Source organism: Channa argus, chromosome 15 (genome assembly GCF_033026475.1).
Source record: "Channa argus isolate prfri chromosome 15, Channa argus male v1.0, whole genome shotgun sequence".
In the NCBI taxonomy this organism is placed as follows: Eukaryota; Metazoa; Chordata; class Actinopteri; order Anabantiformes; family Channidae; genus Channa; species Channa argus.
The window spans coordinates 20,887,209-20,901,872 of NC_090211.1; the positions used below are offsets into that span (position 1 = coordinate 20,887,209).

General features: G+C 43.7%; 1 protein-coding gene across 10 annotated transcripts in view; it reads left to right on the plus strand.

The window, feature by feature from the left end:
- The window catches only part of LOC137100194 (RNA binding protein fox-1 homolog 2-like), a 49,258-nt gene extending 34,649 nt beyond the window's left edge, over nucleotides 1-14,609 (plus strand). For 6 of the 10 annotated variants that reach the window (XM_067477843.1, XM_067477846.1, XM_067477845.1 and 3 more), the window contains 7 exons: nucleotides 3,557-3,644; nucleotides 4,542-4,598; nucleotides 4,872-5,019; nucleotides 6,008-6,050; nucleotides 8,596-8,693; nucleotides 10,837-10,912; nucleotides 11,710-14,609. In XM_067477843.1, coding sequence (XP_067333944.1) covers nucleotides 3,557-3,644; nucleotides 4,542-4,598; nucleotides 4,872-5,019; nucleotides 6,008-6,050; nucleotides 8,596-8,693; nucleotides 10,837-10,912; nucleotides 11,710-11,754 — 555 coding nt within the window. In that variant the 3' untranslated portion in view covers nucleotides 11,755-14,609. Of the gene's footprint in view, nucleotides 1-3,556; nucleotides 3,645-4,541; nucleotides 4,599-4,871; nucleotides 5,020-6,007; nucleotides 6,051-6,469; nucleotides 6,513-8,595; nucleotides 8,694-10,836; nucleotides 10,913-11,709 lie in introns of those variants that run through there. The other 4 variants (XM_067477844.1, XM_067477850.1, XR_010910861.1 and 1 more) reach the window with 3 other exon arrangements.
- Nucleotides 14,610-14,664: the final 55 nt, after the last annotated feature.

Consider the following 14,664-nt stretch of genomic DNA (forward strand, 5'->3'; position numbering starts at 1 on the left):
CAATAATGTCACATAACCTAATATGTTTTATGTGGACTTAAGTTCTTAAGACCCCAAGGTTGTATTTATCGTTTGTTTTTGTAGTACTTAGGCTCATCAGCCATGTTCTTTGTTTTTGGTTTTTTACCTGCATTGAAATAATTTTGGGCTAATTTGCCTTTTAAAAGGTTTCATTTCTCGGCTGCATGTGAATGAGTTCAAAATGGGGCAACTTGAGGCACAGCTTGTTTCTGGGGCTTCTCACCTTGACCAGTGGCTTTCTCTAACCCTAACTACTTGACCGAGTCAGTTAAGCCTCTAACCATCTTTGTCTTAAGGAACATCTTTTCCCAAAATTAAACCTCCAGCTTATTTTGACTGATTTCCTGCCGAGGTTGAACGTCTGCCATCTTTTCCTGCAACCAGATACTCCTGACATTAACAGGCTTAACTCTTAACTCTTCATGTCATTAAGAATTACTAGTCAACATAAAACGTCTTATAAGTCAGGACAAAATTTCCCTGTAATGCAAAAATGGGCATTATTCAATTCATTAAGATGATTTACATTAAAAAATGCATCCACTAGGACACCCGAGGTAGCTGCGTCAGAAAACTGGCCAGACTAGGCTAATTGAATCATTTGCAATGAGGTAAACATTATTTCCATTTCAATGAGGCTTGACAGTTAAAGAACTTGACTCAGTGTTGGAGGCCGTCTCAGCCTTCGTGGTCTATTAAATGGGTGTGCAGCATGTATGTGCACACAAGCACACTAATTCCTGAGCCTCCCTCTCCTTTTTTGTCAAACACACACACACACACACACACACACACACACACATTCTCCTGTCATCTAGCCAAAAGGTCATTAATCTTTAGCTTGCCGCACAGTCAGTGAAGCTTCAACAGCACACTGACAGCATGGCTTATTACAGAGCGTTACAATCTCCCTTCTTTTAAAGCTCATCAGAGGAAGATGAGGAAAGATCAAGAGACTTGAGTGTGAGCCTTTGAAGCTCAGTAAGGAGATTATCGGCCATCTTGGACAGAAAGCCTGAGCATTACACTGAAATGTCAGCTGGCATGTTCAGAACATCTAGAAAAATCCACAATACTTTCACCTGTGCATGCAAAGTACAAATTTTTACTTTGTAGTCACAGCAGCATAACCAGTGTCACCGATGGCAGCTTTTATCTCTCCAAAGTGAATCACCAATTTTTTTATTTTTTTTTTAAATGCATGATGACTAAAAATCCACATTTACACACGAACATGAACAAATGGGTGTGTGTGTGTGTGCGATCACCACCAGACACAACCCAAAGTGTTTGTCCGGAAAATAACCCCTGGAAAACATGTTGCTGTATTGTTACATCCATGATGCTGACAGGCTTGCAGTGAACTTGAAAGCCAACTCTCACGCCATCTAGTGTGCATTCGACAAAAAAAATGACAAAGACCAATTACATAAACTGAAGATATCTAGGTGAACGTAACTTGTGCGTAACATCAAACCACTAATCACCCAGAGATGAAAACAACAGTGTCAGTACAGTAAAATATCAACAAATGTGAACCCATAAAAATTGTCTCTATTTCTGCATAATTGTGACCTTTTAAATGTAATCAAATTTTCATGCAAGTCTTACTACATAAAGGAATGTGGTTTAAAAGAAAGAAAATTAACCTTGTGAATCAAGTAACTGGTGAGCAGTAAGTTCCAGTCGCTGTTTATTAGCCCTGTTTGTGAAGTTAGGGGGATTTTAGCCCATTATTCCTTAAAGAACAGCTTCAGCTCAGGGATGTTAGTTGGCTACCTGCATGAATTGTCTTTCCACAGCATTTCTGTGGGCTCAGAGTCAGGACTTTGACTGGGTCATTTAAACATTACATTGTTTTTCATTAGCAAATCGTGTTTCGGCTTGTCCATTGTCCACAGTGGAAGGTGTTCCGCACGTTGACTTGGCATTTTTAAGCCAGATGCTCTTCCTGCCGCAACCCTTCCGTTTTTATCCAGGCTTGGGACCGGCAGCAAAGTTTCCCCTCAGTGGTTGGGCGGGGCCACACTTAGTTGGATGGGATTCGATACCACGGCCTTCCGTATCCCAACCCAATGCTTTAACCATTGAGCCGCCAGGCCCCCTAAGTGTAATTCCCCAAAACATTCTCTATAAATGGACACACAGATTGCTCAGTGAGATTAAAAAATAAATGGCAGGACATCAATGGCAGGACACAACATTCCAGCATGACTGAACTTTGCCAAAGTCAACACAACTGGGAAACTGTCGTGCAAACAAAGGTAGAATTGTTTGCAGGGAACACACAGCGCTACGTTTGGAATAAAAAGAGAACCATGTACCAACATGGAAACATCGACCCAAAAGTGAAGTACGGGGGAGGGAGCGTCCTGCTGCCTCTCAACCTGGACAACTTGCCGTTGTGAAGAGAACCATGAATTTCTCAAGGTATCCTGCAGAATGATGTCAGGACTTCTGTCTGCAAGCTGAAGGTCGGAAGACGATCGGCGATTCGCAGGACAAGATAAATAAAAGGAAATAAAATCTATTATTAGATTTGTGACGTCGGTAAAGAACTGATCGCATTTCATTACCAATTCAATTTGCAAACAGTGCCATTACGTTTTCTTGTGAAAGTATTTCCTTGTGAAGATGAACATTTATTTCGACACTCTTGTACCAGCCATGTTTGTCAAAGCGCATTTTTTCTTGAAACTTGACAAAAGCACTGTTGACACAGCAGCTTAGTAATAGCCAAGAAACAAGTCGAGGGTGTGGAAATATTCTAGATTTCTGATGGTCAACCAGACAAAGTCCGTGTTATTGGCAAAAATGTGCAATACTCTGTTGATTCTAACGTTGTGGAGCCAAGGCGCAATCACAACAGACGGCTGGACATCATGCACAACATGAGCCTTTGTACGTGTGAACTGCTGTTTATTCACACTAAATGGGAAGTGAAGAGTTATGTTCTCGTGTTTCGAGCAAACCATACACTGGAGTAAATAAGACATTTGAGGAATAGAATATAAAGGTATATATGAATAACGTACAACAAATGTGAAGGTTTGCAAAACTTATGCTGTAATGTAGAATAGATCGTATTTGTTTTGTTTTTTTTTTTCAGCTTTTTTTGTCAAGCTATGACATTGTCAAAGCTTCCTCTCAAAGTCCAAGCTGATTTTATTTCTACTTCAAAATGGCATCGTGTGTCACCAAACACTGGATCGCCGGCTTAGTGAATTCGTACAAGATTGTATCATTACAAAAAAAAACGCGATTCACCCATATTTCCTTGTGATGACTATTACACACCTTGGTCTCGCGTCTCACTTGTTTAACTGGGTTCCACTTATCTCCTTTTAGGACTTATGTAAAAATCTGATCTCATTTAAGGTAGAAATGTGCAGAAATTCAGACAAATCTAACGGGTTCACAAATTTGTAAGCACAACTGTGTATCAGCCTTTTGCCTTGTGTTTTAGTCTGTGCTACTTTATCTTCCTGTGTTGAGTTATGTCTTTGTCTTTGACCGTCTGCTCCTCCATCCCCAGGTGAATAACGCCACAGCCAGGGTGATGACTAACAAGAAAATGGTCAGCCCCTACCCTAACGGAGAGGCCCTCAGTACGCTGCCTTATGGTAATGACCCCGCTGACTCACACTGCCCACGAATGGTGGCTCTGCTAATTATCCAAAGGGAGAGACGCCCGTAGAAAACGACACCGTTTTCATCACCTTGTGTTACGGCCATCAGCAGCAGTTTCAGACAGTCTGTTTGAGTTCAATTACTCCTGCTACCGTCACTTATTACTTATTAGCATCTCGTACTCCAAATTAACTCGAGTATCAGTTTGATTAAAAGAAATCAAGCAATCGAACAGAAGATAATTTCCCCTTAAAGTGAGTGAACTGTGCATCATGAAAACAATATTAATAAGAACAAGGAGTGAAATGGAGTTGAAGATTGTGTATTAATATACAGTTAAATACTTCATTTACTTTAGCATAATACTAAACATGTAGGTTTTGAATCATTTTGAAAATCTGTGCCGTGTATAAAATAGTTTAAAAACCCAAAGAAGGTCGGAAGGTCACATCAGTCTTAGTGTTTGTGCAGCTTTTTTTCCTGGTAATTGAGCTAAATAGCTGCCAGGAAATTATCTGGAAAGTACTGGACCCATTAATGAGGTGTTCCCTGTTCCATTATGTAGCCAGCAAATAGACCAGACCATTTGCGGGCCTGCTATTTCTGCTCGGGTCATCCAGCATCATTGGTCACTGCGGTGCTCACGTGTCGGTGCACCAGACCACACACTGCTTCTGTGTTTACGTGCTCCTTCAGTGCAGTTAGGAGTAATTCCTGCACAGGACGTCAGTAATTCAATAAACTTGTTGTTGCCGTTGATGCCAATATCACAGGTTTAGCTGAGTGACCGGGCAAATGGTTTAGTGAAATCTGTCTGAATGTCCCACAGAACATTCAGCTCCCGCTGGTTTTTAATTCCCTGTTAATTGTTTTTCCCCCTCCCTTCTCAGCGGGGTGGAAATTGAGTCCTATGGTGGGGGCCGTGTACGGACCAGAGCTCTACGCAGGTAAGGCCAGACTCCATCCTCTGTCCCCACATTAACAACCATCCTTACAAGCTCCTTAAATTTTAGTCATGTTCCAGTCTTTCACTTGTATTAATGCACTTCTCCTCCAGCCTCCGTATCTGCACTGACACTTTTACTGATATCAAACCCTGGAGGCTGTAGATGAATAATTCCATGTCTGTGTTTTTTCTTTCTTTGCTCCTTAATTTTATGTTCATCCTCATCGCTCACTACGTCTTTCTCTGATCCCCCTCCCCCCCCCCCCCCCCCCAGTCCCAGGGTTTCCCTATCCTTCAGCAGCAGCAGCAGCCACGACAGCAGCAGCAGCATTTCGCGGTGCCCACCTCCGAGGACGGGGCAGGCCCGTCTACAGCGCTGTGCGTGCTGCTGTGCCTCAACCTGCCATCCCTGCTTATCCCGGGTGAGAAAAGTACAATGCCTATCAACACGACCTGACGTGCTTCGTAGCTCCTTTGGAAATTAAACAGTTCGTGTCAGAATCGTAAAACGTTTCACAAATGCAAATTTCAGAATCATTTCCAAAATGCTTTCTGACCAGGGCTCAGTGTAATATGGCTGGTCTCATACCCTTCTCATGCTCAAACATTATTCACGCTTCAGTCTCTGCAGCAGTCCAACTGGCACATTGTCACTCGGTTTGCAAGCTATTCAGCGCAGGATGATGGGATTGCACCACTAAAGGTTCATTAGAATAAACACACAGATACCACCATCAGCAGATTTGCATAAACACACATGCAGTACATCCAGCCTTTATGCAGAGGCCGTCACCCTGCTCACAGATGATTCACATTGATCGTAATGTTTTTTTATTTGTATTTATTTTATATGTTGTGCCTTCAGTGTGTGTGTGTGTGTCGTGCCTGTCGTTACTGTGCTGTGATGATGCTCCAGTCGTCAAATCAAAGCCGAATTGATTGCTTTCTATGATGAAATTCAATGATGAAATTGGGGGGCTGTAGGAAATACCCTCTCCATACCTGCTCCATCGCTCATCGTAGCCATTCAGAGTGGTCTTTACTGCTTTGATTTCTGTTTAACTGGGGAACAGCAGCAGTTTATGGTCTCATTTCAGTTCAGTGAACTTTATCTGTTTACCCCATGAACCTTTTAATGTTTTTGTCGCTGTAGTGGAGCTGAAATGGATGTTGTATTTCCTCTGCATGCTGCATGGGTGTGAAATAACTTTCTCTTTTTCTCTCTCTCTCTCTCTCTCTCCCTCCCTCTGTTCCTTATTTGTTTTTGCTGTGTTGCGACCTTCATCCACTCTGGTGTTTGGGACTGTGCACCACTTTGTTTGCACCCCCCTTCCACTACACCACCACCCTTCTTCTTCTTCTTCTTTCCCCCCCCCCCTCCTCTCTGTGTCTGTCTCTGTTTTCACTCAGTGTGGTGTATCAGGATGGGTTTTACGGCGCTGCAGACTTGTATGTAAGTAAACTCACCACTCACCGACACAACCTCCCCATCCCTCCCCACACGCCTTTCACCTGCTCTTTTTTTTTCCCTCTGGGGGTGATTCTGCATGTGCGTCCAGTCATGCGCTGCACAGAGCTGCCTTCATCAAGGTGAATGAGTCCAGAGTGAAGCACCGTTCCAAAGCACAATCGCCACAAATTGGAGCAATATCCCTGAACTCAAAAAAAAATATTGTACAGTGCAGTGAAATATCAAAGTAGAGCTGTGAAATGTAAATGATAGGGTCATGGGACTCAGATGCTACTACAAAGGCTGCTCTGTGGGCGGATGCGGCAGCGTGCGTCAGTGTAAGAGTGTGCGAGCGCTTGAACAAGAGTGTGTGTGTGTGTGTGTATCCAGGTTGACAACGGTTGTTTCTGTTCTCTCTATAGACTAGTGTTTCAGGACTCAGTCCTTAGTGCCAGATTGCCTCAGGTAGGGTCAACACAACACCAAAGCCACAGTGTGCATTGTTTTCACTGTACTACCTCTGATCTTATGAATCATCTTCTGATCTGACCTGGAACATGTTGTCTTTTAGTTGTTATAAAAAAAAAAAAATTAATTCCCACTGCTTGAATTTTGCTTTATTTTTCTACTAACCCACTGAAATGTGCACTTCTTTTTACTGCAGGGAAGAGCTTTGTTTGTCTACTGATCTACTAAGCAGTGTATATTTTCCCTTCCCCTGTGTTCAAAAGAGAACCTGCTCCCTATTTGCTCATTTGCTAGTTTTGTCCAATATTACAGTCCCTCCAGGAATTTACCGTGTTGATTGCAACAGTTGATGCAAATTCAAGCAATATCATTTTATTCTGTGTGACCTTTTTGTCAATTTTGTCAAATCCCTGCAACGTTTCAGCAGATTTGACCCACACTCTTACTTACTCCCCCTGAATGCGTCACCGAAGGTGCTAATGAGAGCTGAAGCTCGGTTTGTATTGCATAGCTAATGGGTAACTGCATAACTTACACGCTACCAAAAATGTAACCGGACACATGACCGACCAGACCTTTTGGTGGTTGTGCAGACATAATCTCAAAGTTTTATTTATTTTCTGCGTTGCAGTCATTTCACAAAAGCTTGGGGGTAACTGCTATGTTCTGTACATTGGCTGACTTCACATGCCACTGAAGAGTGGAGTTAACAGTGACGGAGGCTCTTGCATTGAGGACTGTTGCAAGTGCAGGAAAGAATCAAAGTTAGTTTCAAATAAACGAGCCGAATGTAATGATTTGCACAAGTCCATTCACAGCCAGTTTTTGCTGTTCCCGCTTGCTCCTGCATTTTCTCTGCAAAACGTGCATTTTTTTTCTTTCAGAGAGAATTTTAGCACTTTAGCGAGCAAATGTCTGCAGAATCCTGGAGGGACTGATAATAAATCATTATCTCGGTAAAATGACAATAGACCAAGACTTAAAAAACATAAAGTAAATTACACAAAAACTGTGTTTTTTCACAATATTTCTTTAAAATGAAAGGCCACTATCACAACAAAGGTCCAGCCAATGGGGAGTGAGATGAAATCATTCTGGTTGAAACGGAGAACATGGTCTCTTCCTGAATTAACCACCCCGACCCCTCCCAGAATGATGACTGAAGCATGTGCTGATCAGCTGCTGCATGCACACATCCCACCTTTCCCCATCCACTCTCCCCACCTCCCTTAATAACCCTTAATTTTTTCACACTCCCCCCCTTTACCTCTGCTCCTGTCCTGCAGGCGTCTCAGAGAATGCCGGGGTGTTTCGACTGTGCTTTGCTGCGCTCTGATCCAAATGCAGTGTTGTTGTTTTGTGGGTTATGATAGTTAGTGTCAGTATAGGCTTGTGTGAGTGTGTTTGTGTGTGGGATTTATTTCTTGTTTTTATTTTTTTTCTCCCCTACTTCTTCTGTTTTCTTTTCTCCTGAAACACAAATAATAATAACACGTTTTAGGTCATAAAATTGTCTCACTGCAGCATTCCATAGTGTCCCCAGCCTGTTGTTGGTGCTCTTTTCATTACCTGAGTCCTCTCTCCTGACAAGACACTGAGGTTTCTATATGACCTCAGCTGTGTGAACATTTTGTCTTCCACTGTTTTTATTTCCCCCCCTTTTTGCTGTAGTGATAACAATACACTGTAACTCAACCTCGACAGTCCAATTTCCTCCCTCTGTCTCACTGATAAAACACTCATCCAACACCACCCACTTTTTACTCCATACAGAAATGTAGTATACTCATGTTAATGAAAATGTCCGAGTACTTTCTAAATACTCCATTCATTTTATGCATGGTATTTTATACATTGACTACTTATCGTACATGAAATGGTACAAAATTACAGTAATTATCTACAGGAAAAAAAATTTAAATTCAGTCATTTATATATGACACTAAGAGCATCTCTGTATGGAGCCCCCACCCCTTTCATTTATACACCTTAGTCCAGGTGTCTTCCTTCCTCAGAGTCATGTGACTTTGGTGTGTGTGTGTGTGTGTGTGTGTGTGTGTGTGTGTGTGTCTCTCTCCAGGGAGGTTACCCTGCTGCAGCTGCTGCCGCTGCCTATCGCTATGCCCAACCCGCGGCCGTAACCGGAGCAACCGCCGCAGCTGCCGCCTACAGTGACAGGTGAGCTGAACAAAGGACACACGCTGTGTAAGGAGAGCTGGGTATCCTGAAAATATTTATACCAATACTATATTTTTGATCGATACATTTTTCTATACCAATATTATAAAGTCTATCCTAACCACAAAAAAACAAACATTTTGTGCTTATCTTTTTCTTTATGATCAGGGGCAATTTTACCCACAAGCTAAGATGATGTTTAATTTAAAGCAGTAGTTCAGGAATTTCAACCTGAACCTTAATATTAATGCAAATAAAACTGGCTCTCGGTTAATGAACGTTTCCACCAAGACACCGACTACATTTTCCGAAATGAGGGCCACACTTTACAGACCTGAGTCTTCATCCTCTGGCCTCTACTTTCTGGTGCGCTTCACTGCCGAGCGGCTGTAGCTCATTTGGTCAGGTGGTCGTCCACAGATCACAGGTTCAGTGGTTTGACTAGCGGTCCCTCCTGGCTACATGTCAAAGGGTCTTTGAGCAAGACATTGAACCCTAAGTTGCTCCAGATGGGTTCAGGTGAGCACCTTGCATGGCAGCCATCGGTGTGTGTGTGTGTGTGTGTGTGTGTGGGTTGATGAAAAGCAACATTGCACTACATAAGCAGACATTCAGAATTTAGAGCAGGTCCCGCTGATAGAAGGTGCGTGGAGAGAGGGACGACCACAGCTTGTTCAGTTTTTGAGATTAAATTAGGCTGAACATTACAGGGTAGCACGTACCAAGGGTGGATGGAAGACTTTTATTAGCTTGTATTCGCTGAGCTTATTTTGAGTGTGCGTGGCGTTGATCACCCACCCCAGCTACAGAGAGCCCAGACAAAGAGACGACAGACCTCATCATTTACACCACAACTATACTTTTTATTTCTGCTAATCTCATTTACTGCTTTCAGTTCCAGTTGGCTCTCCCTGCTTTGAACAGCACCAGCTTTTTTCATTCACACAGTAATTTTCAGTTATGTAAACTCTAAGAATTGAAGTTTGGTATCAAATGTGTGTTTACAAATGTATGTGCTCATTAGGATCAGATCAGTTTGATACCCAGACCCACGTATAGGACGGTCTGCAGTCAGAAATGAGGCAGAAGACTCGGGTGTTTTCTTTTGTGGAAGTAATTGGATGAGCATAATCTAAAAAGGAATCCAAGGATTAATGAGGTTGAGCTGTGATATAACCTCAGTGATGAAATGTACAAAAACATTTGTGGTCAAGAATAATTATATTCATATGGCTATTGGAGATAAAAAGATTAAATAAATTTTGCACGCACAGATCTGCAGGACTTTATGTTTAATTTGGAAATACACACTGGTGACTCCATACTGTACATATCACATGACTGGATGTTTCTTTTATGACGATATATCGAATTATGATATATTTTTCCATGTCTAAATTTTAAGTCTGCCTCCACCAAGCAAACAGTGTAATTTTTTTATTGCAGAACATGCTGCGTGTGCATCTTAAGTTTTTACGTCGGACGCCCTCCCTGCCACAACAAAAATGTACTGTCCCCGGCCATGTGTGGCCATATCTGGTGGGGCGGGATTCGAACCTGCTGCCTTCTGCATCCCAGCCCTGTGCTCTACCACTGAGCCTCCTTTTAAAAACACAGTGAAATTGATGAATACACTCCAGTGTTTCAAGGCTGATGTTATACGTTGAAACGCTTTTCTTTGGCAAACAACAGAACTGCACTCAACAACTGGCGAGCAGTGAGACAGACCATGTAATTGTTTTATAATTGCATCAGAAAGTCTTTGACCTGCAGCAGACAGCTTACTGAAACAAGCTGGTGTTTTAGGATTTAAACACTCTGGAGGCTGTTTTATGAGGCTGGGCGAGTGAAGACCGTTTCAGTGTGTGCGCAGACGGCCGAAATGTCGTGCAGACACACACGTTTACCTGATGCTTCTTCAAAGTTAGAAGCACAAAAGCAGACGCACTCGCTCGCCCAAATCTCTTCATTCCCTTGTGTTCTGTCCGATGCATCTGCTCCGGGTTTTGTGTATCATGTCCCCTGTATGTACAAAGCAGAGACTTACTCATAGAGGTTGCAGCTCGAACAGTATTCAGAAGATTCGTATTGTCTTTGTTTTAACTCTGATGTTATTTCCTGTGTCTTGTGTTTGTGTTGCTAGTTACGGACGGGTGTACACTACAGACCCCTACCACGCTTTAGCGCCAGCTGCTGCTGCGTACGGAGTGGGAGCCATGGTGAGAAAAACTGACACGAGCTCAATGAAGCAGCCAGAACATAAATTAGTTAAATGGATTTTAAAGTGGACAGATTTATTTTACACCACACAGAACACAACACAAAGTAAGGGACGAGTTGGACAGTCTGTGTCCTCGGCGCCTGTGTGTGCTTTGCAGCCAATGGGGTTTGAAGTGATGTCACTGCCACATGCAGGATGTATAACCAGCAGCTGCTTAAAGTTTTCACACGGGCTGCACCACCGCACGGACCTAGCGCCGTTAGAACAGGTGGATTCCTTTCGACAAAGTCGCAGGTGGACATAGCAGAGATATCAGTGGTTTGGCCAAGCAGCATCTGTGCCAGAGCATTTTCACAGAAGTGAGCTCGGCTTTCTTTGAATGTTTTCACCACTAAACCCTTAGGAGATTTACATCAATGTTGCTGCCGCATCATGGTTCTTCATAAAGGTTAGAGATTTGTTGGGGGGGGGGGCCATGGCCTCACCCCTCAGGCCCCGTGTGAAGTGCATAACTTGGAACTTGTTGGAACAGCAAGCTGATAAATTACTTATGGTGAACTCCACTAATAATAGAAACAAAAATGTATCAAGACAAAAAGTCGAATCGGATAACGGCTCATATTTTTTAGTATTTTAAACGAGCAGGTGGTAAATTGTCTTCATAACAAAACTGCGTTGGCTGCAGAATGCACAGACTCTTGAATAACTAAAATGTTTGAATTGCTGATTTGGACACATTTTGTAGATTTAATCACAGCAACTGTGTGACTGTATTGTCTTATCCGTCTCTTTCAGGCCAGTTTATACCGGGCAGGATACAGTCGGTTTGCTCCTTACTAAAACCACAAATCACACCCAAGGAATTCCACGTTACTCCAGAACCCTTTTTTTCAAGCTCTTTGTTTGGCAGAGTTCCCTCCCATTCTTCTTCAGACGGACTCTAGTGACCCCCCCCACCACCACCACCACCCCCCTTTTTCTTTTTTCTTTTTTTGTTTTTCCTGTGGCAAGAGAGGTCATTGCCACATCATCAGCTCTGTCTCTGTGCTCCCCTACATCTGTCGCCGACACGCAAATAAATAAAGTAAAGGAACTGCCAGCAGTGTCTCCCACACCAAGAGCTGGAGCTCCGGGGCACAATTTTGGATGTTTTTTTCGAAACACTACAAGATGTGGGAAGGAGAGAAACTGCTGATCCGGTGGGATCCTGCACACTGCAAACCTGGTTTTCCCTGACCGTCTCCAAACTGACATTGCATCCACTGGCCTGTAGTTTACCCACCTACATTCAGCACCAAGGTTCCTCAACGTTTCCTGTTAGTTCTGTTCTGCACAGTGATGCCACAGCACAGCATTACTAAGAAAATGGTACGTGTGGTTTCAAACACTACATGGCAGCAGAGACCTCCCTCTGGTTTCACTATGAGGTAATACGAGATGTATGAGGAGTTATTCTTGTTATTTTTTTAAAAGCTGGAACATTCTGCCGCAGCGTCTGAGTGACAGAAACCACTGGGGGGTGGGCGGTTATGTTTTTTGGTTTTTGGTTTTTGTTGTTTTTTGGGTCATTTTGCAGCATTTCACAGCTTCCTCCAAGTGTAACAGCACCAAAACAAAGAGTCACCTTCCTCCTCCCCCCTCGGAAAAAAAAACACACAAAAAAGGTTAAAAATGACAAGGAAAAAACGGTTTGTTTGTTTTTCTGCATTACCTCAGTTTTTCTTTTGCTGTCATTTAGAGGAAGTTGAATAATGACAGACCATATATTTGTCTTTATTGCTGCAAGTGCAACACTACGATGGGACGTCAAATCATTTTCTGACCTCTCAACATGTAGAGAATTCAGTGCACATATGCTCAAAGATTTCGGAGCATTTGTTGCTGCGTCCTAAACCATCAGACTTTCCGGCTGCGGCGGCGAGCGAACGGTTCACACGGACACGAGAGCCGCCGAACCACAACGGTTGGAAGCGTCCGCCACACGGGAGTCGCTGCTGGCTGGTAGAGATTTGTGCCTCCGTGTGTGTGAGAACACAACAGCCCACATTAGACACACAGCGATTGCAGTCGCGTACCGAGGACTTTGTATTTATGCTGATTATTTTCACTAATTGTCCACATTTTCAATCATGCTCTCTGGGACCGGCTGCTCTGTCTAAAGGCATCATGGAAGGAAACGCGTACAGTCCAAGTCTCTATGTACTGGGAGACCAAGTCTCTATGTACTGCGTCTCTCCCAGCTCACTACACTATGTGCTTATTGCTATTATTTGCCTTTTTGGTTCCAAAGATTTTTCCTCAAGAAAGCACATTCGTGGTCCTGGTGTATTTCTTAGTTTAATGGATAATTATGATTATTGTTTTTGATTTTTTTTTTTTTTTTAATCTGTGGGCTGAAGAGGTATTTTTTTCAGCACCCTGACAAATGTCACTGACGCCCCCCCCCCCCCCCCCCCCAAAAAAAGGTTGCGAAGCTGCAAACCGAGCAGCTCCTGTGAAATGCCGGTAATGGTTTCTCCTCCTCGGCGAACACGAGCGCGCTGACGCTGCGGTGTGTTCGCTGCGGACACGAGGGAAATCAGAGCACGTGGAGTCAGGAGGGACACGCAGGAAAGACGGAGGTGGACATACGAGGATAGATTTGAATAGCATTCGCCAGCAGGTCCAAATTAAAGGCAGGGTAAAAAAAAAAAGGGGGGGGGACACACATCCACACAATGTCAGAACAGCCCTGTGGCTCAGAGGGGGCCATCTTTTCAACAATGAAACGGTGAAGGTGAGAAGCCGAGCCATTAATCAGGACGAGACAGGATAACGACGTCGCCCACCGTCTTTTAGTTTCTTCCCTTTGGGGAGTCCAGCGTGTCCGAGGAGTGGTGATGTGGTTTTGTATGATTGTGAAAACTGTGTGCAGTAGGTCCAATGAGTATTTTTGATGCGCATTACCTCTTTTTTTTTTTTCTTTTCTTCTTCTTATTATTCCTTACAAGTATTATCAGAAGTGTTGCTATGCATGCTTTCGTGAGAGACATGAATGGCGTCAGGTCATTTGTGCATGACTTCAAATCACAGTGATGGAGGAGGGGGGGGAGGAGGGGGGGGGAGGGGCAGGGAGGAGGGGAAAGAACGTGCATGTTATGTGACGCGAGGTGACTGGAGTGACAAAGAGTGTCCGTGTGGGGAGGGGAGTGGTCCCCATTAGTCGGCTGCAGTAATCGGGCTTCTCGCTGCTGTGGTTGCCGTGGTCGTCACCAGTCCCGGCAGATGGGGAAGGTTAAATTCGGCGCGTGCATATGGAACGAGCTCGGCCTCCCTGACGCTCATTTAGCTGCGTCTCCACCTCGCGCCTCCAGCTGCTGGGGCCGTGGGCTCATCGCAGAGCAGCGACTCCTGCCGGTTGCTCAGCAGCTGCAGGTTCGTGCAAACGGTTTCCTCAGCCGCTGCCCCTGACTCCCCACACCGCGCTCACATCCAGCGGGAGCTTTTGTAGAGGGATTTATCCATAAATGGGTTTGAATTGCATGTGGGGGGTTTTTTATATCACATGCTCCTAAAAGCTCATTTATCCAAGTGATTTTCTTTCAGTGACATGTATTTTTCTCACAATGTTTTATTTTGCCACCCTTGTGTCTGCCTTCTGTTTATTCCCTTCATTATTATTGAATGTATATAATAAATAAACTGTTTGGTTTTTATACTGGCCTCTGAATATTTATTACCTGCAGTTGCCCTGCAATAACGAGTACAGCA